The 24886-nt window shown below is 34.8% G+C and overlaps 7 protein-coding genes across 7 annotated transcripts; 4 read left to right on the top strand and 3 right to left on the bottom strand.

Moving 5' to 3' along the window:
- Positions 1-321: 321 nt before the first annotated feature.
- Positions 322-1307, top strand: MONOS_13884 (uncharacterized protein; the record flags this gene model as incomplete). The annotated part of the gene is made up of 2 exons (XM_067866630.1): positions 322-783; positions 963-1307. The coding sequence occupies 2 exons, from the start codon at positions 322-324 to the stop codon at positions 1305-1307; spliced, it is 807 nt and encodes a 268-aa protein (XP_067726218.1).
- Positions 1308-2951: 1644 nt separating this feature from the next.
- Positions 2952-3155, top strand: MONOS_13883 (uncharacterized protein; the record flags this gene model as incomplete). The annotated part of the gene is made up of 1 exon (XM_067866629.1): positions 2952-3155. The coding sequence occupies one exon, from the start codon at positions 2952-2954 to the stop codon at positions 3153-3155; it is 204 nt and encodes a 67-aa protein (XP_067726217.1).
- A 941-nt stretch (positions 3156-4096) lies between these two features.
- MONOS_13882 (uncharacterized protein) lies at positions 4097-4348 on the top strand (the record flags this gene model as incomplete). Its single annotated transcript, XM_067866628.1, has 1 exon — positions 4097-4348. The coding sequence occupies one exon, from the start codon at positions 4097-4099 to the stop codon at positions 4346-4348; it is 252 nt and encodes an 83-aa protein (XP_067726216.1).
- A 516-nt stretch (positions 4349-4864) lies between these two features.
- Positions 4865-5354, top strand: MONOS_13881 (uncharacterized protein; the record flags this gene model as incomplete). The annotated part of the gene is made up of 2 exons (XM_067866627.1): positions 4865-4974; positions 5102-5354. The coding sequence occupies 2 exons, from the start codon at positions 4865-4867 to the stop codon at positions 5352-5354; spliced, it is 363 nt and encodes a 120-aa protein (XP_067726215.1).
- Positions 5355-5449: 95 nt separating this feature from the next.
- Positions 5450-5833, bottom strand: MONOS_13880 (uncharacterized protein; the record flags this gene model as incomplete). The annotated part of the gene is made up of 1 exon (XM_067866626.1): positions 5450-5833. The coding sequence occupies one exon, from the start codon at positions 5831-5833 to the stop codon at positions 5450-5452; it is 384 nt and encodes a 127-aa protein (XP_067726214.1).
- A 2067-nt stretch (positions 5834-7900) lies between these two features.
- MONOS_13879 (uncharacterized protein) lies at positions 7901-8637 on the bottom strand (the record flags this gene model as incomplete). The annotated part of the gene is made up of 2 exons (XM_067866624.1): positions 7901-8303; positions 8345-8637. The coding sequence occupies 2 exons, from the start codon at positions 8635-8637 to the stop codon at positions 7901-7903; spliced, it is 696 nt and encodes a 231-aa protein (XP_067726213.1).
- A 6948-nt stretch (positions 8638-15585) lies between these two features.
- MONOS_17659 (uncharacterized protein) lies at positions 15586-16846 on the bottom strand (the record flags this gene model as incomplete). The annotated part of the gene is made up of 3 exons (XM_067870599.1): positions 15586-15594; positions 15816-16612; positions 16735-16846. The coding sequence occupies 3 exons, from the start codon at positions 16844-16846 to the stop codon at positions 15586-15588; spliced, it is 918 nt and encodes a 305-aa protein (XP_067726212.1).
- Between the last annotated feature and the right edge of the window lie 8040 nt (positions 16847-24886).

Below are 24886 nucleotides of genomic sequence, written 5' to 3'. Positions count from 1 at the left end.
TTTAATTAACCAATAAATCATTGAAAGCTTGCGAAATGAAACAGCCATTTGGCTTATTCATTCATCATCTTTTGAATCTTTTCTCCTAATTCTTATTCTTTTCTTGTTTCTTTATAAATATCTTTTGTATTATTCTTTTTCCCGTCATCCTCGCAAAATGTCCTTCTCCTTGATCCGCTTGAAATATGTTTCGTTTTGGTTTTCCTTTCAAGTCCACCAACTCGTTCCAATATCTGAATTTTCGCTTTTCTCTCTTTCTAATTCTTCGATTCTTCCTCGCTCGCACAGCACCTAGCTTTATTTGAGCTTTAAAAAGAAAGCATGCAGGCAGAGGCAGATGAGGCGAATGAGATGCACCCGCCATTGGTGGCAGTTTGTTGGCTGAACTGTTCTGAGTTGATGTTGGTGATGGTGCAGTTGGCGAGGGAGATGGAGAGGGCAGGGGAGGTGGCAGAGGAGAGGACACAGCTGGTGGGGGATGCTGTGGAGGTGATATGGGTGATGTTGGAGGAGTTGAGAGTGAGGGGGTTTGTGAGGGAGGTGAAGTGGAAGATGCTTTGGCTGTTGAGGGTGAGACTGGTGATTGCTGTGTGGTTGAGGGCGAGGGAGCCAGCAGTGAGGAAGAAGAGGGGGGTTTTTATTGTTATGGAGGTTGTTCCGGTGATGGTGGTTGTGTTGAGATTGAGGGAAGGGGAGTTATCGGAGAGGTGGAAGAGGATGGGGGTGATTTGGTTTGTGGAGTTGTGGGCGATGGCAAGGGCAGAGACTGTGAGGGAGCCCTGGGTCTGTTGGAAGAGGGCAGACGAGGCAGATAGATCTGGTGAAGAAGAAGATGATGATGACAATGAAGGTTGAGGAATATCACTCAATGAGATGGTTGTGGCTGCTGTACCGTTTCCTGTGATTTTCGTGACAGCTTTACTAAAGTGAATTATTTGAGTCTGAACAAATGTTGAACCAAGAAGGGTGAGGAAGGCGTCTTGGAGAAGGGAGCAACGCATCCAAAAGCATATTCAACTGTGGCACATGGGCTTTGCTGTATTTTGCCACAGGCATCGACATCACTTCCACCATTTGCAACTATTTTATTCTGGGCGATGAGGGGGAGCCAGCCATTATACACAGCATTATCAGCTTGTCCATTATTATACACTCTTTTTGATGAGGTTGTTGAACCACATTGCTGGAATGGAGATTGGGTGATGCTATTTCCGCTGAAGAACACATCATTTCCTCTTCCATTTGCTGCAGTGTTGCCATCGAAGAAGCAGAATGTGATGAATTTTATTCCATTCATCCAGGAATAAGTTGAATGAAAATAAATGGCAGCTCCTCCTAATGAAGATGACGAATTTGTCAATTTGTTGTTTATAGGTTGGCAATCATTAACCAAAAATTGATTTGGTCTATTTTGTGGAGGATAAGAAAATGTTAGAGAACCAGCAGAATTACCACCAGAATTTGAGATGCACTTGCATTTGGCAAACAGGGAGAAAGCATTTGTTGGCATTCCATTTATTGAAAAATACCAGCATGTTCCACGCTACCAGATATTGAGCAATTTTCAACCCTGTTATCTTGGAATGTCCAAACGGCGTTTAATTGTGGATTCCTTGTGTGAACTGCTCCTCCATGAGCAGCTGAACAGCTGGTGAAATTGGACTGCATGATGGTTAACTTCAACGAACTATTACAAAACAATGCTCCGCCATCCCAATTGCATGAGCAGTTGTTGAATGAACACAAAGCGATTGTGAGATTTGCATTTGTGCATTCAACACGAAGTGCCTCGCCCCAGGCGCTTCCACCTTTTGAATCATTCCACTCACACCATTCAAGGAGATAGCTGTTCAATTCAGAAAAGGACAATCTACCAGGTTTCGCTCTTTGAGATTCAGTTCCAACATGCACCACAGCAGCATTATAAGAAAATCGTATAAGGTGAAAGAAGTTGGTTGCATAAACGAGCAGAAAAAAGGAATGCAGTGGTGTGGAGGTAGAAATAGATACATAGGAGAAGATGAAAAATACATTGAAAAAGCTTATCTTAAAGAAAATACAAAGAATATTCAAATTGAAGAAGCACTTAGCGTTAACAAAAAACCGTCTGCATAACAGAAATATATGAATGATTATATCGTTGAAATATTTTAAAAAATCGATCGAAAAATGAAAAATGAAAAGAATTTCAAAAGTTTCAAACTGTTGAAGCGATAAATAGCATATATATATGTATTTTTTTTTTTTTTTTGAAAAGTCACAAAATATTAATTGATCTGAAAATCAGATCACAAATGATCAGAAAATGTTGATCATTCCGTTCCCATCTTATATTGTCATTTATTCCAATTTTTCGCTTATTTGACTAATTATAAAGTATTAAGTTTCAATTTGATTCATTTCATATAAACATTTGGTTTAATTGTTGAATATGTATTAGTGAATATTTTTTTAGTTGTAGGTCATGATGAACAAAAAAATGAAATAATTTTTAACTATTTCAATTCAAACGTTTTTAAATACGTCTTATTTTATTATTTATTGACTAACTCTCTTTTGCATTATTCAATTTCCAATAAAGGAATGATTAAACATATTATTTCTTGTAATTTATATTCATATTTATGATTTTGAAGAATTCAACATTAAAAAGCTTTCAAATATAAGAATATCTCCAAAGTTGTACGAATAAAATGAAAACATATTCTAAAAAAATGCTACAAATAATCTTTCCATAAAAAGATTTTTGAATTATTTACATAAAAAATAACTATTTTTTTCTCATCTTTGAGTAAAAACGATGTTTCAGATACTTTGGTATTAACAGCGTCAAAAGTATCTGCATCAAAAGCGTACAACATAAAAAGTTAATTTTGAACTATTGTGGAAGAGGTAGTTAGTGTGTTCATGTCGGAAATTCCATTGTTGCAGCCAAGGAACGTTTTGACGTGATGGGCTGTGCTGCTTCGGGTGTTGTACATTCCTCCGATGCTGCGATATCGGTGATGTTTTCGTTTCCGCTGATTACTCTGCTTCCTTCGCTTGCAGCGTCGATGGACACGATGTCGGGGAGCAAGCAGATCTTTGTTGTGGAGGAAGTGAATGCGTTCACGTCGATCTACGATCTGTTTGACATGTCGCTGCAGATTTGGTGATCGCAACAGTCGAGGCGTGTGGAAGTGAAGCTGGACGACGAAGTGAGGCAAGATGTTGAAGTGCGCGAAGAGGATGAAACTATCGATAAGAAATTGGAGAAGGCACTGGAGGCATAAGGGATGAAGAGAAGACATCGAAGCGGACGAGCGTTCTAGTGGAGCTGTTGGACGGGAAAGATAAGATCATCCGGATGCAGCAGAGGAAGATTCTGGAGTTGAGTGAGAATTACAACACAGAAGTGAAGAAACTGCATGAGCAGCTGGTGGCCATGAAGGAGAAGGTGGAGTTAATTGATGTGAGGATTGAGAACGTTAAGAGGCAACAGAAGCAGCAGAGTGGGGTGGTGAATGTGTACGGCAAGCTGAAAATGATGTGTTGGTGGTAACGCTTGCTATGCCTTCATCATTGGCCTCAGCTGAAAGAGGGATGATTTCGTTTTCTTCTTTGTTGATTTTGCCTTCTGTGTTTTGTGAAAAATGCCATGTGAAGCTTCCAGCAATCTTCAAAAAATGCCTCGTTGCAAAACTATTACCAAACTTGAATATGAAGGTGGTTTCAGTGAAAGTCGAGAGTAGGATGAGGATTGTGGGAAGAAGACAACGGTGGGTGGTAAGAGTTTCGACAGAGATGGAAGTGAGGGATCGAGATCTGGGATCAGCGAAAGATATGAAAAGAATGGTGCTGTCGAAAGTGCAGGAAAAGACGATACACATGCAGAAGGCGTTGTTCAATAGATGACTGAGAAGCTGCGGACGGAGCTTGTGCAACAGAAGTTGGAGAAGAAGTAAATGAAGGCATCATGTGAAGAGACAGATGAGCATCTGACTGAAAAGGCGAAGAAGCTGAAAGAGAAGATGGAATGAGGGAACTTTTGTGGGAGAAGGAAGGTTAGGATGAGGAAAATGTTGCCGGTTCAGTGCCTTTGCTGGAGTCTTACTTGATGGAGCGGATGATTAGCACAGCGTTTGAATCGACGGAACATGTGGAGCTCAAAACAGCGCATGTGCTTTTGATACCGATCACGTTGCAGTCGTCTGTGCAGATGAAGCGTTTGTTGAATCAGCAGAAGATAGGGCAAAAATCGTCGCTGGTGTGGAAGCTGACGTTGATTCTGGGGATATTCGGAGACAAGATCGCAGCAGACTTGGAAGATGGAATCGATGTGTTTGCTGGAGTTGTGGTTCCGAGGTAGTGGTTTGGGTATTTTGTGTTCATGTGGCTGAGGGTGAAGCACGCAGCGCAGATGAAGAGCGAGGCAGTACTATAAAAGATGATCAAAGTCGTGGAGCTGTTACAAAAGGACTTTGCGGATGTGTTGTTGCTAGGGAAGTTTGCGCGGGAGGAGTGCAAAAAATACAAGTTGTGGTTTTCATGACAACTGCATAGTGTTATTTGAAGGTTTTCAGTTGAAGCCACTTGCAGAAGAGAGCTAGATCTTTCTGATGATTTTGTGTAGGATGTTTTTGAAGTGAATCAATTCAGTGGTTAAAGAGGCTTCGGAGAAGAAAATCAAAAAATTTTTTGGGGTATCTGAGGGATTTCATTCGGAGAAGGGAGAGGTCTACGTGAATGTGTTTCTAGGGTTTCTGTTGAATAACACCTGAACAGAGGCAACGAAGCGGAAGGAGGTGATTTTTGCGCTGAATGATGAAATTCGTTGATGCGATTCATTGACTTTTTCATCATCATCATTTCACGAATCTTGTTGATGGATCACTTATTCGCAGCAATTGTCTCTTTTGTGAGAGATCATTCCGCAGATACAGCACGTGCTGTTACTATGGATCTTTCGGGATGTGCGCATGCTGTCTGGGTGCTGTTTGCAATTATTTGTGTCGGTGCTGGAGGCGTGATATTGCAACGATTTCTTCACACTGTTCGCGAAGCATCAGGATATATTTTATTCCTCCGAAATTTGAGCATATCTGTATCCATTTATGAAAAGAACGGTTAAGAAGGCAGTTAGCCTGTATTTTAAGTTGCTGAAGATGGCTCTAAATGGCCAGAGGCTGGTGATTTCGGTGATATTAACAGGGGCAAGGGTAGGAGCAGGTGTGGATGTGGTTCAGAAACGGCAGATGGAGTCTATGCAGCAGGCTGATAAGAAGAAAGAAGGGCAGCGGGCACTGTTGTGGATGATTGGGTTTGTTGTGGAACTAGTGGGGCTGCAGCTGCGAAGAACGAGATGGAAAATGTAATCAACTTTTGGCTGCAGCTGTGTGATCGGAAGCATGTGGAGCTGTGTCACAAAACTATGATACGGCAGAGGGAAAGAGGAGGAGTCAATATATTGTCATGCATCATCTTCTTCTCTTCCTTCTTCTTCTCCCTCTCCTCCTCCTTCTTCTTCTCCTGCTTCTCCTTCCTTTTCAAATTCTTCTTCTTCTTTCTCTTCTTCTTCCTCTTCAATTTCTTCTTCTTCTTCCTCTTCTCCCTCTTCTTCTTTTCCTCCTCCTTTTCCTCCTCCTCCTTCTTCTTCTTCTCCTGCTTCTCCTTCCTCTTCAAATTCTTCTTCTTCCTCCTCTTTTTCCTCTTTTTCCTCTTTTTCCTCTTCATCCTCTTCATCCTCTTCATCCTCTTCATCTTCTTCATCTTCTATGCTCTGTCCAAAGTTCTCCAATTCAAACAATGGCTCCACACATCGAATCAGTTTTGGCTTCCCTCGTGTTATCCTCATCAGCTTTATCTCATCCTCTGTGCTGCCTTTTTCTGCTACCACCTCCTTGTTCGTCTGTCCCACTCGTCCAAGTTTTCATTTTCACTTCAACAAGTCTAATAATAAAAATGGGGAATGTGAAGAACTTCATCTGGAACGTAATGGAACAAGGGAGCAAAGCATTCGACTTCTGCACATGGAAAGTTCTGGGCCTTTTGGATTTAACATGAAATTCTTCACCTCCGCGCGACTTGAGCTGCTGTCATGAGTTTCTCCATGTGATATTTCTCCTCATCCACTTGTGATTTCTCCTCCACCTCCTTGATCCTCTCTTTCTTTTCACTGTTCAACACTATTCATTTTATTTCCATTCATTCATTTCTATCTTCGTTCCGCTCAGAAGTGCGTATGCCTTCAACATGAACGAGAACTCGCTCACCGTCTGCGAAAACGTCTCATTCAGCATATCACAACATAGAATCCGCATGTCCATCTGAACGACTAAAGCGATTGTAGTTATTTGAACGTAGATTTTGTTCATCATCACCATTGGTTGCTTTTTCAGTATTTTCTGCGCACAACAAGTGGCTTGGAAAGAGGGAGGACTTCTTCATCTTCTTCTTCTGTTGGTACAGACCTTTTGCTAACATGCAGTACAGCCATTTTTGCTCAACTTCTTTGCCTGCTCTTCTTCATCTTCCTTTTCTCTCTTCTTTCTTTCTGTTCTTGATTTCCTTTTTCAGCATCATCACATAACTTTTCTTCTTTTCAGGCATCACACCATGCACGGGCAGATAGAGAATGTCATCTTGCGGAATCTCCAAGCACAATGGCACTCAGGCAAGCGTATCAGTCGTTGAACTGTTCATTTCAATCGGAGAATCGAAAGGCCTTCTGTGAAAAAAGGAAATATTAAAGAGTGGATCAAATTGAAGGGAAACAAGTTCTTGAGATTAGGATCTTCATACAGATAAATTTATGCCCTGCTTTGAATACGAACTTCAGCTTTTCATCAGGAAAACTGTGAGTCCAGCAGATTAGTCTGGTTTCTCTGGTCTCCTTCAGCGAAGGATTTTGGCTCAGCAGTAGTGGCTAAGAGCGGAAGAGTGGAAGATTTAAAAGATGGCTTTGGAAAACGAACGCCAGAACATTGTTCGAGCCGATTGTTAAACACCGAGATGCTACTGACGTTGTGGTGGAGTATATTAATGACTATATTGGATTGGAAGAAGAGCTAACTGGCGTAGAGTGAAGGATGCAACATGGAAGCTACTTTTCTTTTGCCTTTGGACAAAGATGAAGGCGATATGTTGAACGATCGAATGCACAGGAACAACCCACCAAAGAGCCGCTGATAAAAAAAAGTCACTTGTCAGAAAATGACTGAGACAAGTCAGGCGGTTGTGAATGCCCCAACAGAAGGCAATCTTGAAGCCGTATCAGAACAAATGTGGGTTAGCAGGATGATCGTTCATTGGATTGGGCTTTCCTCCTTTTTTATAATTCGTCAACGGTTTCTCATGTTGTTTTCATTATCATCATCATCTTTATAATCATCATCTTCTTCTTTGTTGTTTTTGCTGTTACTGGGGCGTCTATCATCATCATCATCTGATTCATCGCAATCATTCTTTTTCAGATTGAGCTTCTTTTCATTTCCTTTTCTTCGTTTTAGGCTTCTCTTTTTTCATTATCATCCTTTTCTCTCTTCTTCATCACTTTCTCACTGTTATCTGCAATTCTTTTGATGTGTCAACGAAGTGCTGGCTGAACCTTTTCTCCTCGAAAATTTTTGTATTCATCCCAAAAACCGCTTTCCTTATCGTCTTCATTGTTTTCATCTCCTTCATCATCAGCGTAATCGTCTATTTACTCTTCCTCTAATTCAAAATCGAACAAATAGTTTTTTCTATGTTATTCGCACATGTCTTTGCCTCACTCCTCGTTCATTACAAAGCTTATTATCAAGCTTTTTAACAGCTGTACATCGTTCTTCGCACCAATCTCAATTTTCATTGAAATTGTCCTCAAGAACCTATTGGGCTTCTGTTCTCACATTCTCACCTTCACTGTGAAGACAAGTATGATTCATCGGGGATGTGAAGAAAATGAAGAATACAACTTCTGTGACTGGCGCACTTCAGAGAATCTAAACCTCTGGCTTCGCCATTGGTTCTTCAAGCTTCCCCTGATTTTCTTTAAAACTTTCCACAAACTCTCTAGACGCTGTTGCATACCCGCCTTTCTCTTCATTCCCATCACCTCTCTCTCTCCCTCAGTGTTTTTCTTCTTCTTCTTCCTTCTCCTTATCTCAACACAGCCTTCTCCATCGCCTTCCTCTGCCTCATCCAGCTTCTCCAGCGCTGCCAGCGCAATCGCTGCTGGTGACAGAACTACGTCTTCAATTTTCAATCCCACCTTCTCCATCGTTTTCTCATCAGCTTCTTTTTCACACAAGATTCTGCAATCCCTTGCCCAATCGCCTCGTCGTCTATTTTTGTTATAAAACGCATCGGCTGTGGTGATACAAACTCCGTCAACACCATCGCAGACGGAAGCAGCGAAGGGACATACGGATTATAACTTCCGAGAACGCATTCACATTCACTGCAGAAAAGATACTTAGTTTCAAATTTCATTCCCACCGACACTACAAGCGACGGAAGCTGCGCCACCAGCAGAACCGAAAGCATAGCCGAAAGCGCAACATCGTATGCACACACAACACCCCCATACAGTACCCCCTCCGCGCAAATGCCCCAGCCGCATCTCGTTGTCATCCATCGCTCCTGCCGATGTGTATGACGCAGCCACAGCCGACACATCTGAAGGGCCAATCACAAGCTCCGATAATGACGGTTGCTCATACGCTGCCGACTTTATCTCTTTGCTTCTTCCACATTGGAAGAGTGGATTAGACTGTTGCTCTGCTGAAGTTAAAAGAGATGTTGAATTTTAATTGCGCTGAAAGAAGAGACGAACGCTTCACTGTATCAGCTTTTAGAAACTTTTTGAGACAACACATCGCACACAATTGCAGCGCCTTCCGTGTCACAAACACTTGATCTATGTTCAATTTAGAAACATCAATCATCACAGAAATCTCATCTTTTTTGATCAAATGGAAAAGTTTCAACATGTTTTTTTGGAAGGGCGTTGAAATGAGAAGAAATGGATGTGCAAAATAGCAAATGAGAAGTTGAATGCTATTTAAGGTATGATTCGTGGTTTGATTCAAAACTTGAGATGCCATTTTCCTAACATTTTTAAAAAAAGACGTTTTATAAGAGAAATTGTATGTTGTAATATATTTATTTATTATAAAATTAACAACAGCTCAGTGTTTACAGCTTTTTGAATTTCTTATAAAACAATGAAAACAGTATCGATGAAATTTTCTAGTTAAATAATTTCTTTTCAAAATATTCAAATAAAAGCAAGTTATAATCTATTTGTTTTTCAACATAAGAAAATATTCAAAAAGAAGACTCCATTCAAAAAATTAAAACGTTGATTTGAACAATTGAAATGAAAACAAAGAAATTTGAACAAATTGTTCAGTTGCTTCAAAAAACGAGATAAATTATATTTTATATCATAAATATGACTTAACAGTGAAAATGATATGTGAAATGTGTTTAATTGAAACGAAATTGTTGGGGATATGCGTGACAAAACTGAAAAGAATAATATTCAGCAATAAATGATGGTAACGGAATGATCATCATTTTCTATTCATTCGTGATCTCATATTCAGATCAATTAATATTTTGTGACTTTTCAAAAAAAAAAAAAAAAAATACACATATGGGTCATTATTTTTGAAAGCATGAAAGCTCAATTAAAAATTTCGGTCATTTTTCATGTTTCGATAAATTGTTTAATTTTCAAAAATAACAACAATTAAAAAAAGATTTTATGTTAAAAATAGTTTTTTTAATATTTTTTGAGTGGGCATTAGCTATTTTGAAACACAAAGGAATTTTTTTGCTCATTTCACAAAATAATCATATCATTCCATCATTTTTATTGACACTTCTGTTTAACTTAAGGTGATAATAATATTTTCGTGATAAAAATGAAAAGAGAAAAAACATTATCTAACGTTTTCTCATAATAATTTCAGCAATTATTATTCTGATCATGATAAAACATTCGACATTGTTTAAGTGAAGAATTGATAGTCACATTATATTCAAAAATAGCATTGAAGAAGCAGTTCGATGAAAAAATAATTGCTTGTTTTCAATATTAATTCAGTTTGTTCTTTGTTTTTTAACTTTTCAATATTTATTTTTTGCAAACCCAAACGCTTGATAGTGAATTTTTCATAAGTTATATCTGTGCAATATATGATGCTCTTATCAAATATTTGTTTTGTTTCAGAACATATTCTTCAGAAATGTGTTCACAAACAAATTATAATTCAGCGAAAGCATTCATGCCATAAATATCTTGGAATAACATAATTGTCCACGGAACAATGTGCAATTTCTGTGACGCAAAAAACATTTCTCTTTTTCTGAATTTCATCGTTCGGAAAAAGGAAATAATTTGAAAAAAAATACAATTTTCTTTACACCGCTGTTTCACGTTCTTGTCAGCCAATTACACAATCCTTTCTTTTGATTTCTCATTTCGCAACAAACATAACAAAAGTAACTCAAACCAGGGTTATTATTTGTTTCAAGTTTTGGCGTGTGAAAATGATTTCAAAACAGTTTGAAACTCTAAATGTTCCGATCAATTGATGAAAACAGTTTCTGATTATGTTTCACGATGGCATGGAATTATAAACTGCGTGAGTTCAAGAAGTTCATCATTACTTTGAAAATGAAGCAGAAGATTCAATGAAATTACCCAGAAGTTACAATACCGTTTCTGAATGTGAAGAATTTGGGAGTGCGACACAGATCTATAACAAAAAAAGAGCAATGAATCAATAAACAAAAATTATGATAATTAAAAAATTAAATATATAATTTTGAACATTCTAAATATTAATGAAGCAGTAAAAGCCCTTCTGAGAACGTATTTTCTTATATTCACATGCATTCATCATATGTTTTTTTTCTTTTTTTTAAAAAATAAGAAATCACATTCTCATAATAGTAATTTTATTTTTGAATGAACAATATCTCCAAAACTTTCGAAAAATACATATTTCAAAAATTTTTGGAATGAAATGAACACTAAAATAATTTTACATAAATTTCGGCCGAAAAAGTTTATATAAAAACAACTCAAAAATATCAAATAATAAACTTTCATTTAATTTTGAATTGGTTCAAAAATGTCTTATCAAGCGTTTGCCCTGGGAGGCTGATTCTGGACCCAAAGCCTTCAAGGGACTGTGCTGGACCGGTCACAGCACAGTCCCAGGACGGAATCAGCCTAGCCCCTTCATTTTCTGCACACAACAAAAAAAATCCGGGGTACTTCAATTTTTTTGGAATATTTTTCCAAAAAAATTGAAGCTTGAGCAACAAACAACTTGAAAAGTTCATTTTCGAAACAAAGACAAAATTATTTGAAAGCAGAAAACAACAAATCAAAAAACTTTTGTAAAACTAATTCAATAAACAACAATGTTTTTTTCTTTCAGTGAACAATTTTAACGTATTGCTTCCAATTAACTCAACTTGTGGAACAGACTCACGAATTGAAAATTGTTTTTTATTTTTTTCATCTCTCACCCTTTCCTCTTTAAAATTCATCTTGACATCCCCTCTTGAATTCGATGGAGAAGCAACAGATCTGTAAATATTTTCATTTCGCTTTTCGTAAAATAAGAAGGTTTTCACAGCATCTGCCTTCAGCTTTTTCCAAAGAATTTTATTGGAAGCGTTGTACCTGAAAAAATATGTTATTAATAAATGAAAAAAGATCAACAATCATCAAAAGAAAAAATAAAAAAATATAACAACCTTAAAAAATACCGATATGTATTTTTTTGTTCATTAACGTCAAAATCATTCAGTGAATGAGAGTTGTGGGTGATCTTATTGAAAAAATTAATTAGTTCATCTATATTATTTATTGAGATATCATTGTTCAATTCGTAATTTAGCAGACGTGTCAAACTCCCGAACTCCCCGTCACACTCACATTTACCATGTTTTTCACAAAAAAATGATAAAGTGGTGGTTTTATTTTTTGCAAATGAAGAATTATTAGACAAAAGGAAATGAAGGAGTTGTGAATTGCGAAAGTGTGGCCCAGTGTCACACATGAAATGAAATGTGTTTTTTTGTTGAAGCATTGGCAATGAAAGAACGATTTGCGAACACTCAATGGTGAATCGATAATCATGAGTGAGAATCTTCGAAAAGAAATTGAAAACGTGTTTTGTTCTGTTATTTTTATCGTCCAAAACATAAACAATTACACAAAAGTGAGATGCACTTTCTTTGGAATAGAAATCTTTGCTCAGTTGATTTCTCCGAATTGGAAAAGTCCAATTTTCTTTAAAGTCAAATAAAATTAATGCTTCGTTAGGAGTTAAGTCGTTCTTCAAAAATCTGAAGTGACTTTGCTGATGAGATGCAAGAAGTCGATGATCTTCAATAAGTTGCATTGTCTCCTTTTCTTTTTCTGAAAGATTAGAATTCTTTGATTTGAGGTTGTTTCGTTTCTTTTGAAGAGAGGAATACATTATGCATAAATGGCATAAATCTGTTCGACGCTTAGCCTGCTTAAGATGTTTGGTTTTTTTATAGAAAGTGCTTTTGGACATTTTTATGTGGGTTTCTTTAAATTTTTCAAACAACTTGGCTTTAGTCATGTTTATTATTCGAGTCGGAGGTTTTTTCATTTGAAAATCAATCTGCTTTTGATGATTCTGTGTGAAGTTCTTTTTGATTGAGGAGTTTCTTCGTTTGAAACAATTTCTAGTTTCCAATTAAGATGTTGTATTATTAAAGAAAGTGCGTTGTTTTGAATGAATTGGCTGATGCAATGAAGTGGCTGAATATTGTTGAATTGATGAAGAAATTGAGTCATTTGCATGAGGAGTGTTGTTTGAAATGTTTGAAGAAATTGAAGTGAAACGTGAAGGTGATGATATGTAATTTGTCGTTGATGATAGACATAAAGAATTTGTTCCTTCATCTTCACTGTTCTTCATGTTATTTGTTGTCTGTTTCTTTAACGAATTAATTCTGATATCGTCGTGATGATTTTGAGACATGAAAATATCGCGTCCAATGTTAAATAAGTCGGGGGAGAATGGATTCTGAAGATTATTGAAGCGCTGTTTATTGTTACGAACGTAGACAAATAAAAATGGACGAGAACCACCATTTATTTGTCTATTTATTTCAGATTGCACATTTTGTCCAACCACCGAAATATTTTCATCGTTGCATAATAACCATTCATCATTCGACAAATGAACGTTGCCCTCTTTTTGATTCAAGCACAAAGAGAAAAAATGTCCAGATTCATTATTCCCTTGAAAGAACAATACAGAAATCAAACTGAAGTTACAAGCTCCTTCAACATGACAATCACCACATTTCAATCCCTCCATTTCATTTGAAAATGACAAACAAAAAGGAACATTCAACGTGTTTTCTCTGTTGTTATTTAGAGGTTCAAGTGAAATGGCCAAAATATTTGGAAACTGAATGATATTTAAAATTGCCAAATGATTTGTGTTGTGTTTGCATTTTTCGCAAAATGCATCTCTATTGTTATGATTTGATGTGCTAAATTGAAAAGATTTGTTCAATGATTTGATAATATTATCACCATTCAAACGAATAATTGGAGAGGTTTCTGAAAAACCAAATGAAAAACTGCCACAAACTGAGCACTTTTTGGGGAAATTAATCTGAACACACATTTCTTTTGAAAGGTCTGGAGTTGTATATGATAAATCACTGTAGATATTCAGAAATGCCTCATAGAATTCTTGCTGATTTCCTCTTGAAAAACAGTGTTCATTTTCCCATTGTTTGACAAATGACAGTGTCCATTTTGAGTTGATGTTTGAGTTGAAACCGCATTTATTGCTTTTGAAGGTCGAAACAAGTTGAATTAAGTTGTCAAAATATGAATTCTTTGATACATTTTTTACTTCGAAGTGATCAAAAAATTGATATATTGATCTGAACACTTGAATTAAAGAAGCCAAATAACATGTATTCCCAAAATTTTGTAATGGATAACAGCTTGTCTGCGCTGAATTCTGTTCAATTGATTGATCTTTTGATGGATTGAGGCATTGATCCCGATCATCACCATTTGAACCACGAATGCTAATGATATCTTTGAATGATGAATGAGTCAAATCTTCGTCGATAGATTCCATTTCAATGTCTCCTTCATTAACATCATTTAAATTGTTTAAATAATCAATGTCTGATGATCTGAAATAAAATGCCCCACCATTTAAAATTGATCCTTTGATTTGCTGATGTGTCCTGCATTCGCGGTCAATCCATTGATCGATTCCTTGATGAATGTTATTAAACGTGGGTGAATTGATATCATTTATTTCTATTTCAGGAGACCCAAAGTCCAAATCTTCAATATGATCACTTTGAAAATAGTTTTTCAGAGGGTCGATATCTTCCTCCATGCAATCATCTGAATTTAAAATTGAAAAATCATCATCTTCACAATCCATTTAGCCTTTTCCGAATTAATTTGAAATTCAATTTGTTTCATATGAAAGAATAAAGCAAACATTCGTTTAATTGAACTGTCCGTCTCGAACCTTCCGAAGATTCAGTTGAGTTTTCTATCAGAAAATTCAAGAATTTTTCCTCGTCTGTTTTGCTGAGCTCTTGGTTTATCCATCAAAAAATTAAGGTGAAAATAAACTGTTTTATTTAAAAATGAACCCAAACTTGATTTTGAGGGTGGAAGAGGAGGTTTATTTGGATATGGAATATCAAAAATTTCAGAAGAACTGTTTTGCTTTGCATGTTTATAACTTCCGATTGTGCAGTTAAATCCAAACATAAGAAGCTGCTGATAGCTGAATTCGTGGCATAAACATTTGAGAATAGAAACTTTTGAATGAACATTGAGTTTATTATTGTAAACAGATGCCAGCCTCATAACAACATATTTGTTTTTGTCTGTTGAAAGAGATTGAAAGATTATTGTTCAAATAAAGAATACAGTAACAGAAAACGAAAAACCATTGAATATCTTCTGAATTTGAGGAAACAACTTTTTTCCTTTATTTGTATGTTGAAACATGTATTCCATCAAAATAACAGGGTCTCCGTATGACTGTTCTTCCAAAAATTTCCATGATTTGCTGCACTTTTCACTTTTCCTGGAACTTGACAATTCAGAAAACACTTTTCCTTCCATGATCATCATCCTATATTTCGTATTTGTTGGTCTTAAATAAAGAATCGATCTTTTCATTATTTACAAAATGCTGAATGACAGATGAAAATATAAAAGCTGATATGTGCTTTTTATGAATTTTTTGACTTTTTATTTCAATTTTTCTAAGAAAGCTTCAATTTTTAAGTTTTTTCTTCCAATGAATTATATGAAATGTTCTGATGACTTTGAAGGCATGTGATCAATATGATACGATTGAACATATTAGAACATACATTTAAAAAGAAAAGCAGAAGCATTTCGGTTCGTGCAGTTCAAATAAAGATTCATATGAAGAATTGTCCACATCATAAAGATCAGAAATAACAAATCATCAAAAATACAAGAACAGAGAAAAAATGTCAAAAAAACAATTTGAATTGAGTCGTCTGTACAGCAAGGGAGGATGATTATGTTTGAATTTGTTAACTTAGCTAATGAAATCGGATTAAATTAATTTTTGGAGATGAATATGTTGAAAAAAGAATTAGAGGAAAAGGAAGAGGAAAAAGAAGGAGGAGGAAAAGTTAAATTGGAAGGTTTAATCTGGACAACTTCTGTTTGAACTACATGTTGTTAATTTCGAAGAATTGGTGAGGAAGAAAACGTGAAGAAATACGAAAAAGATGGATGATGAATCATTAGGCGATATTACCTTCTTTACTCCATCTGAACTCAGTTCAGGTGAAATTGTTTTCAAATCTTTATTCGATTCTCCTCCTCCTCCTTCTTCTTCTTCTCCTTTTTCTCCTTCTCCTTCTCCTTCTTCTCCTTCTTCTCCTTCTTCCTCTGCTTCTTCTTCTTCTCCTTTTTCTCCTTCTCCTTCTCCTTCTCCTTCTCCTTCTCCTTCTCCTTCTCCTTCTCCTTCTCCTTCTCCTTCTCCTTCTCCTTCTCCTTCTCCTTCTCCTTCTCCTTCTCCTTCTCCTTCTCCTTCTCCTTCTCCTTCTCCTTCTCCTTCTCCTTCTTCTCCCGTTTCTTTCTTCCCTTCTTCTTCTATTGCTTCTTTTTCTTTTTCTTTTTCTTCTTTAACTTCTTCTTCTTCTTCTTCTCCTTTTTCTCCTTCTCCTTCTCCTTCTCCTTCTCCTTCTCCTTCTCCTTCTCCTTCTCCTTCTCCTTCTCCTTCTCCTTCTCCTTCTCCTTCTCCTTCTCCTTCTCCTTCTCCTTCTCCTTCTCCTTCTTCTCCCGTTTCTTTCTTCCCTTCTTCTTCTATTGCTTCTTTTTCTTTTTCTTTTTCTTCTTTAACTTCTTCTTCTTCTTCTTCTCCTTTTTCTCCTTCTCCTTCTCCTTCTCCTTCTCCTTCTCCTTCTCCTTCTTCTCCCGTTTCTTTCTTCCCTTCTTCTTCTATTGCTTCTTTTTCTTTTTCTTTTTCTTCTTTAACTTCTTCTTCAACTTCTTCTCCTTCTCCTTCTCCTTCTCCTTCTCCTTCTCCTTCTCTTTCTCTTTCTCCTTCTTCTCATACTAACTTCGGACAAAGATGCAAAGCTACAAAGAGAACTGCATTACCTGAGCAGCCGTCGCCTCTGCGGGAGTGGTTTGTTCTTTTTTTGCAGGAGTGAAATGAATTCTAAAATAACCAAATTTCGTTACGTGCCTCTGCATCTTTGTATTCTTCCTCTTCTTCTCTCCATCCTGCCCTGTCCCTCCTCTCCGACATCTTTCTCCCTCCTTCAACAAAAAAAGAAACATTGAAAATTGATGTTTTTTTGCTTCGCTTTTTCCATCCTTCAAAATCTTGAAATAAAAAAAAATAAAGAAGATAGAAGATAATCTCCAGCGAAAATAAAAAAAATAGCGTTTGCAGACTTTGGGTGCTTGTGGCTTGAATGACCACACTTTGTGCTTTTGGGCATTCGCCAAACTCGCTTCACAGAAGAAAAAGGGGAAGAAGAAATAGACGACAACGATCGGCAGATTGGAGCAGACGAAATTTAGCCGCAGAGGAAGGAAGAGATGCTCATCTTTCTGTGCTTGAAGGACGTCGCTCTTCGGCCTGCGTGATTGGAAGGCATCAAATGCCAACGAGATTGCGGATGAGGAAGATAAACCCTGATGAAAACGAAGAGAATGAGTTGGCTGTACTTCAACAGCGAAGAGGAGGAAGATGGATGGAAAGGTTGGCATTCATTCATCAACACTCATGATGCAAATGACAATGCTTCTGAAATGCATTCTCTGATGCACAATGCACAAAATTCAATGGACCATGTACAAACATAGAAGCTGAGCGAAACAACAGCTTTGTTGAAAAACAAACGATGAAAGCAAAAGCCATCAAATTCTCTTTCATTGGCTGTGGCGTCGAAGAAAGCAAACTTCGAATGATAATCACATTGCTTGCTCAAAATGGCTGTCCCTTCGAAGAATGAAATCCAGTTGCAGTCGTACAGAATGTTGTTCGACTACCAACTAATATTCGATAATTGGATGACTCGTACTTGGCGTTTCTCATTTTTTTTGAAGCAAAAGCGGAATCAGAAATAGAAATTGGTCACTTTCCATGTCTACCTGGCGCAGTCCGAGAAACAGGAAAACCTTATATATATAATTGATATTTTGGGGTTCTCCTTTTTTCGTTGATTTATTGCCTTTTTTGTGATTAATATCCTTCTCTCGATATTGCCTCCCACTTTCCTTGCCAAAAAACTGTTCTCCCTGCATTAAATTCCAAAATGCTATATAATTTTGTGCAGATTTTGTCCTTTCACAAAATTCTTTCTTATTGTCATTATTGAATTAAATATCAGTGAATTTTGTTTTCACCTCTTGTTCCAAATAAAAATCATGGCCTTTGCGAAACTTCATTTGATCCCCAATGTCTATATAATAATCTGCTCCGTTCTCATCGTATTGCTCCACAAAGCGGGGATTGGCCATTTCAACAATAACTCATATTCCTGCACTTTGGAAATGATACAGACGGAAACATCTTCACAATCAATAGAAAAATAAAAATCACATCTATTATGTCTTTTTGTGTTATTGGTAAAATTGTTGTATTTCTTCTATCTTCCAATTGACAAAAATCATCAGACAGAATTTCAAAAATATTGTATTGCCTCATTTCTTGTTGCCTTTACAGGAAATAATATTCTAAGTTCTATAGGTGATGTTCACTCACGGAATTCTCATTCTATGAATGGATAATTCCGTTCTTTCAAATATGATGATCATTGAATCCATTACAAATAAAGATTAATAATGAATCGTTATTTTATCCACAGTTGCTTTTAAAAAATGTCAACAAAAGAAAGAATAGAATAAACACACATATTTTTCTATTGCTATTTTGTGATAAAATTTATGCATCTTTCTTCTATCCAAACATTTGTTCATTCAACGTGAATGACGAAATTTTTTGTGTTTTCCGAATGCAATCTGTTTTCGAAAATGCAGGAGATGGAAAGCTCAATAAAATTCAATGGTATCCAATTTTTTATGGAATTCAATTCTTAATGATCCGTTTCTTTTCTCATTTTTATTTTTGAAGAGTTGTTTTCTGAATAAGAGCGAAGCTTAGAAATTGAACAGAAAAAATAATAGAAGGGATTAATTTGCTAATGGAAGTAATGAATGAAAAAGAATTTGGTTCTGTAGTCTCAACAGATCTGTTCAAAAAATTGACAAAATGATCGAAGAAAAGAAACTGTCAATGGAAAATGTCATTGGGTTGTTGAAGCATATTGGATTTTGCGAAGTTCTTTTGTTCTTGTGGAGTTATGACGTTAATAATTCTTTGCTGCACAGAAAATTTAAAAAGATGATTATTGAAGAAGAAAAGAAAAAAGATGAAAAGAATGAAAAGCTTCTGACTGATCTTTGCGAGTGCTTTGTTTTGCTCAAGTGTGGAATTTCATCGGATTTGTAATCAATTTGTGTGCCTTATCTCCTGAAAATTGCCTTGAAGAAAAAAGAAAGCGAAGAAACTCAAATGGAAGTGGAAATGGCATTGCTGACTTTGAGCTACATCAGATTTAATGAATAAACATTATTATTTCCTTTTACTATAAACTTTTTTTCTTCCTTTTTTGCATAGGAAATGAAAAGAGAACTGCGTTTAAAGCAAATCAAAGAAATGATCGAACATCATCAGGAAAATTAGAATATTACAAGGCTTGTCTATCAATCAATTTGGCAATTTTTGATAGACAGATTTTACAAAGACAAAAGCTTGGAAAGAGTTATTGTGAACGAATTACACTTTGCTAGAGAAGCAGCAAGAGAACTGGAAGAGCTAACAAAGTGCTTGAATTGGAAGAATAAATTTGAGAAAATGAGCAAAGAAGAAGCGAATGAAGAGCTAGTAATTCGGAGATGGATCCAAACACTTGAGATTTTTACCAGCAGTTGTCGATTGTGGAATGAAGAATACGTTGGACTTATCAACAGTCTTGTTCAGTTATTTCGAGCAGCAAAGGATAACCACAGGGGAATTTGCTACTGGTGCATTTTTTCCTTGAGAAATATGGCAGAAAGGAGAGTTGTCGAAAATGAAGACTTGGTGAACATAGGAGCTTTTGGTCTTTTTTTGGAGGGGATTCAGAGGCCAACATTGGATGATAGATTGACATATCAATTTTTGGTGTTTTTCCTGAATATTTCAATGCTATTGAAAAGAAAGGAAAAAGATGAAATTGGAGAAGTGAAAAGAAAAACGATAATGAGGAAAGTGTTTTAAAAGATGGAAAAAGAAGGACGCGAGAATATTATCACAAGCTTTCATGAAATATTTGATTTTTTTACAGAAAATTTTATGATGACAATTTTTCTTTTAACATTTCATATTATTTAACATTCGTTTGAATCAAAAGAGCTTTTTCGAATTCAGATTTTTCGGAAATTGCATTTGTTTAGTCAGAAAAAGAAAGGAAACAAAAGAAGAAGAAGAAGACGAGAGGAAGAATTTGATAACGATCAGAAAAGAGTCTTTTTTAGCAATACGTGTAACTCCGATTCATTCATTCTTCAACGCATTTTCCTTCACTTTTATTCTTATCTTCTCTTCTTCCTTTTCATCTTCCTCTTCATATTCCTCTTCCTCCACCTCATCATTTTCCTTTTCCTCATTTTCATCCTCTTTCTCTTCGTTCTTTTTTTATCTTCTTTTTCTTCTTCATCATCCTCTTCTTCTGTTTTTTCTTCTTCAGCCAAACAAAAAACGAAAGAAGAAACAAAAGAAACAGTCAAAAAAGTGAATACAAAAGAGAAGGAAAAGCAAACACAGCTTGTAATTGATGAATACAAAGAAGAAAAATCATTCTCTTCATGTTTTTCTTCAACGTCTCCATTGACTGCCTTATATATATACATGATAATCAGTGCAAATGAAGATGAGGATGATACAGAACAAAATTGAACATATAGCAAAGATGATAAAGAAGACAAAAGCTAAACCGCGTCAGAGAGAAATGCTGAAACAGGTGAATAAGGTTCCATAACGTTTCAGATAGAAAGTGACAAAGATGGCGATTCGTTGAATTGAATGTACTGAGCCTCTTTCTTCTCATTAACAAACTTCCTCTTCATGTTCCTCATTTTCACTTCTCCTCATTTTCTCTTTTTGTTTCAAAACCTTTTCTATTTTATCCTTCTCTGCGTTCGCTTGTTCTTGTTTTAATTCGCTTGATGCTTCATTTGATTACAATTGAAGAGAAAATGAAACTTTTAGCTCTAAAGCGGATATGATGACTTTGAAATAGTTGAATTGAATCAAAACCTCCATCTGAACAAGAGGAGAACAAGGAAGAAGAAAAAAAGAGGAAAAATAAAAAGAACAGCAAAATGTTTGAAAACTCTGATCAGATAAAAGGACGTTGTATAAGTTGAAAGTATTTTTGCAAATACAGGTTGTTGATTTTGCAAAACTTATTCACATGAATACATCTTATTGAGGAGAGTGTCAATTCTGATAGCACAAGACAAATGGATTGGAGACGAACAGGCGGAATGCACAGAACCAAAAGAGAAAGAAATGATGATGTGTCAATTTATGAAGCATATGAATCGAAAACAGTTGCAGCAATTGACCTTCAATTCGCGATTTAAGAATAACTGCAAATTTGTTAAAGCACAAATGTGTTTATGATTCCTTTCTTCTTTTTCATCACAATTATTGTATCATCGCCTTTTTTTCCCAATCAGATGTTTTAGTCACCATTCTTTCAATCTTCACTGGAGCTAATTTTCCGAATGGCATTATGATATCTTCTTCTTCAATAATCTTTTAAAAGATTTATCAGGAGTTTTATTCCAACTTTCAGAGCAGTTTTTTTCCAGTGAAAATTCAGAAAACCAGTCGAAAACAGACTTGTCAAATGGAAGAAAAAATGAATCATGCGAAAGCGATCGAAGAAGCACAGAAAAAGGCGGCAAATGCGAAGAAGAAGAGAAAAAGGTGGAAAGAAGTGGATTTTGATAACTTCATTTGGAGTTTGTTTCATAATTAGAGGTAAGCAAGAATTCAACAACAAGTTTCTTATTGTACAGTTTTGAAGCTTTGAAATCTGTTTCATTTCGTACTTGATCATCAGATGCTTCAAAAATTTCAAAAGTTCAATTGTTTCTTTTGAATTCCAAAAGCAAGTCATTCTTCGATCAGTTCCACCACTGGATTCCTACACACACAAACACATAAGAACAAGCAGGTTTTCTGAAGATGATGTGATGAACGAACTTTCGCAATATTCATCCACGGCATTGGGTGATTTAAGTTTCATGATTTGTGGAGGGATAGCCAGAGGTCTGGGGAGGAGAGGGATGATTGGATTAGCAGAACTGGAGTTGTGAATCGAATGGAACATCAGCACTTTGCACATTCAGTCCGATTGCAAATGAATACAAATCAGAATTCTCATGGAACTTGAATGAAAGGAAAATGAATGTGGAAAAAAAGAAAAAGAAAATAAAAATAAGGTTATCAATTTTTATTTTTCTTTCTTTCTATTATTTTCTTCTTCTTTCTTTCTTTTGTTTTGTTTTGTTTTGTTTTGTTTTGTTTTGTTTTGTTTTGTTTTGTTTTGTTTTGTTTTGTTTTGTTTTTACAAATTCAAAAATGAAGCATTCTCAAAATATTTCAGTATCAAAAATCCAGAAGATTATTGATTATTTATAATATTGTGAAATGAGACAATATAAAAATCACATTTTTGATCAGCTAATTTCAATGCATTTCCTCAGTCGATCATGGAATGATTAGACTGATTTTTGTGTGTGAGGAAATATTTGTTCCCAACTGCTTGAAATGATCATGATTCATTGAAACTTGCTATTAATTATTAATATCCTTCTTTTTCCATTTGTTAGAAAAAATCCATTTCTGAAGGCTTATTTAGGCTTTGCCAATTTGATTAACTTGTATTCCTTTCAATCTCCAAAAAACGTTCATAAAAAATTCCAGATATTCATATGTCACATTGAAATGCTATGCTGTTTGTTTTCACTAATCCAAAACAACAAAATAAGTTCGGTTTATCAGCAAGGTATCAACTAATATGTGTTCGGTTAAGCGGACTCTTCTCATCTGTTAAATGTTGTAATAACAGATTTCTATGAAATGATTAATAACCTTATTTAATGATTAAATCATACTGTGAGTGAATCCAGAATATTCTAAATTCCATAAACGGTGAATAAGAAATACAAAACAAAAACGCTCAAAACCTTTGTTTTCTTGTTATCTCTTCATTCGTTTCATTTTCTTATTCAAATGATAGATTCATCACCTTTTTCACTTTTATCAACAACTCAAACATTCTTTTTCTGTCATTCTTTCAAATTTCGAAATTTTCTCTTTCATATTCAATATTTCACCTAAGAGATCAATTTATTGAAAAAAATAGAAATAATTCTTCTTTCTTTTCAATAAACTCTTCAGTATTCAAACACAGAAAAGCAAATGATTTGGACAAACCAATTATTGCATTTTAAACAAGAAATCCTTGCTGAATCCAAATGCTCAATGTCAATTTCGCTTTTCGCATCCTCAGCAACCACAGAAATGATGGTTTCTTTTTATCGTTCAAATGAATGACTTGAAGAAAAATATTTTCTGAAATGCAATATTTAGAAAAAAATTTTATATATATCATATTTGATCAAAGCCAAAAATAAATGATAAAAAAAATTTAAAAACATCAAAATGAATAGGAAATGAAAAGAAAATACCAAAAACAACACATTGAATTCGATTAAAATTGAAAAACATTGTTGATTTGTTGCAAAATTCAAGGACCGAAAAATTGTATGATTTCAAAAATAATGACCCATATGTATTACATAAAATAAATGCACAAGAGCAAAATCCACATTATTGCACAATCCATGCATCACAAATCTTATTAAAGAACAATTCATTCGAAAAATATAACTGAAATAAATTTATGGGATATGGGAAAAAAACAATTTTGGATATATTTAAAAATTAAAAAGAACAAATAAAGTTCAAAAAATTAATACTCACACAAAAATAATCATTCTTTCCTCAAAAGAAGTTAAATAAAATAATAAAAATAAAATAAAATAAAAATAAATAAATAAATAAAACACTGGAAAATTACTGATTGACGTGAAAATTTTTTTTTCGATACGTCAGACAGGTTTATATTAAACACTTCGTTATTTTATTATTTTAGCATTTCACTGAATTTCGACAAATTGAAGAATACATATAAATAAATAAGTTTTTTCGTTAATTAAAAAGATAAAACATATAAATTATCAACAAATGAAAATATACAAAAAGAAGAAAATCTTTATATTTTTGTGATCGTGATTATAATACAAAAATACTTGTTTTTGTGTATTTTTGTGTTTAAAACTTCAAATCGTATTTTTTCATTTCAAAATTGAGGTGGTACACATCTCAATCAGTTTTAAAAACTACTATTCAACTAACAAAAACATGGCAACAAAAATTTCAAATTTTTTTATCATTTTATTGAAATTTAGTGAAATGGAAAAAACAATAAAATAACGAAGTGTTAAACAATGAAAAATAACCAAAATTGTAAAAAAGTTATGTTCAATAACAATAACAACACTTAAAAATCTCAAAACAAAAAGCTCGTTGAAATATGAGCAAGTCTTTGATCTTAAAAATAAAACAAAAAACGCCAGATCTTTTCTCTAAAATAAAAATCTGAAAAAAATATTTTCAGAAATAGTTTATTATAATATATTAATAATTTTCTATTATTTCTTTTTTTCTGAAAGTGCTCTTGAGAGCCAGAAAATTTAGGTCCCTATTAATTTTTCGGGTACAGATAAATTTCTGACCCTAAACATGTTCTTGATATTTTCATCTTTTTACAGTATTATTTTGTCATTATTATTATTTATTATTTAAACAAATATAACATTTTGTTATGTGCAACTTCCAAATCCAAAGAAGCGGAATTGTTTTCCACAAAATAACTATTTCATCAATGTTAAATCACCGAAATCTAAAGTTCGTTTAGTTGAATCAACTTAAATGCATCACGCATTTGAATTAAAAAAATAATTTTCAAATAGAAAAAAAAATTCTTTTAAAACTTTCAAAATTTTTGATCAAATTGTCCCACAATGAAAATCATTGTCCACAGTTATTGAAAGTGTCCACAATAATTTACACTGACTATAATTAATGTTTATTAATGGTTTTTAATACAAATTTACTACTTCAAAAACAAATGTTTGTCATTGTTTCTGTTAAAAAATTATCAAAATCTTATTTTCGATTAACTCAATAAT

Source organism: Monocercomonoides exilis (assembly GCF_001643675.1).
Source record: "Monocercomonoides exilis strain PA203 chromosome Unknown scaffold26-1319188, whole genome shotgun sequence".
NCBI lineage: Eukaryota > Preaxostyla > Oxymonadida > Polymastigidae > Monocercomonoides > Monocercomonoides exilis.
This window is presented reverse-complemented; position numbering and strand designations above follow the sequence as displayed.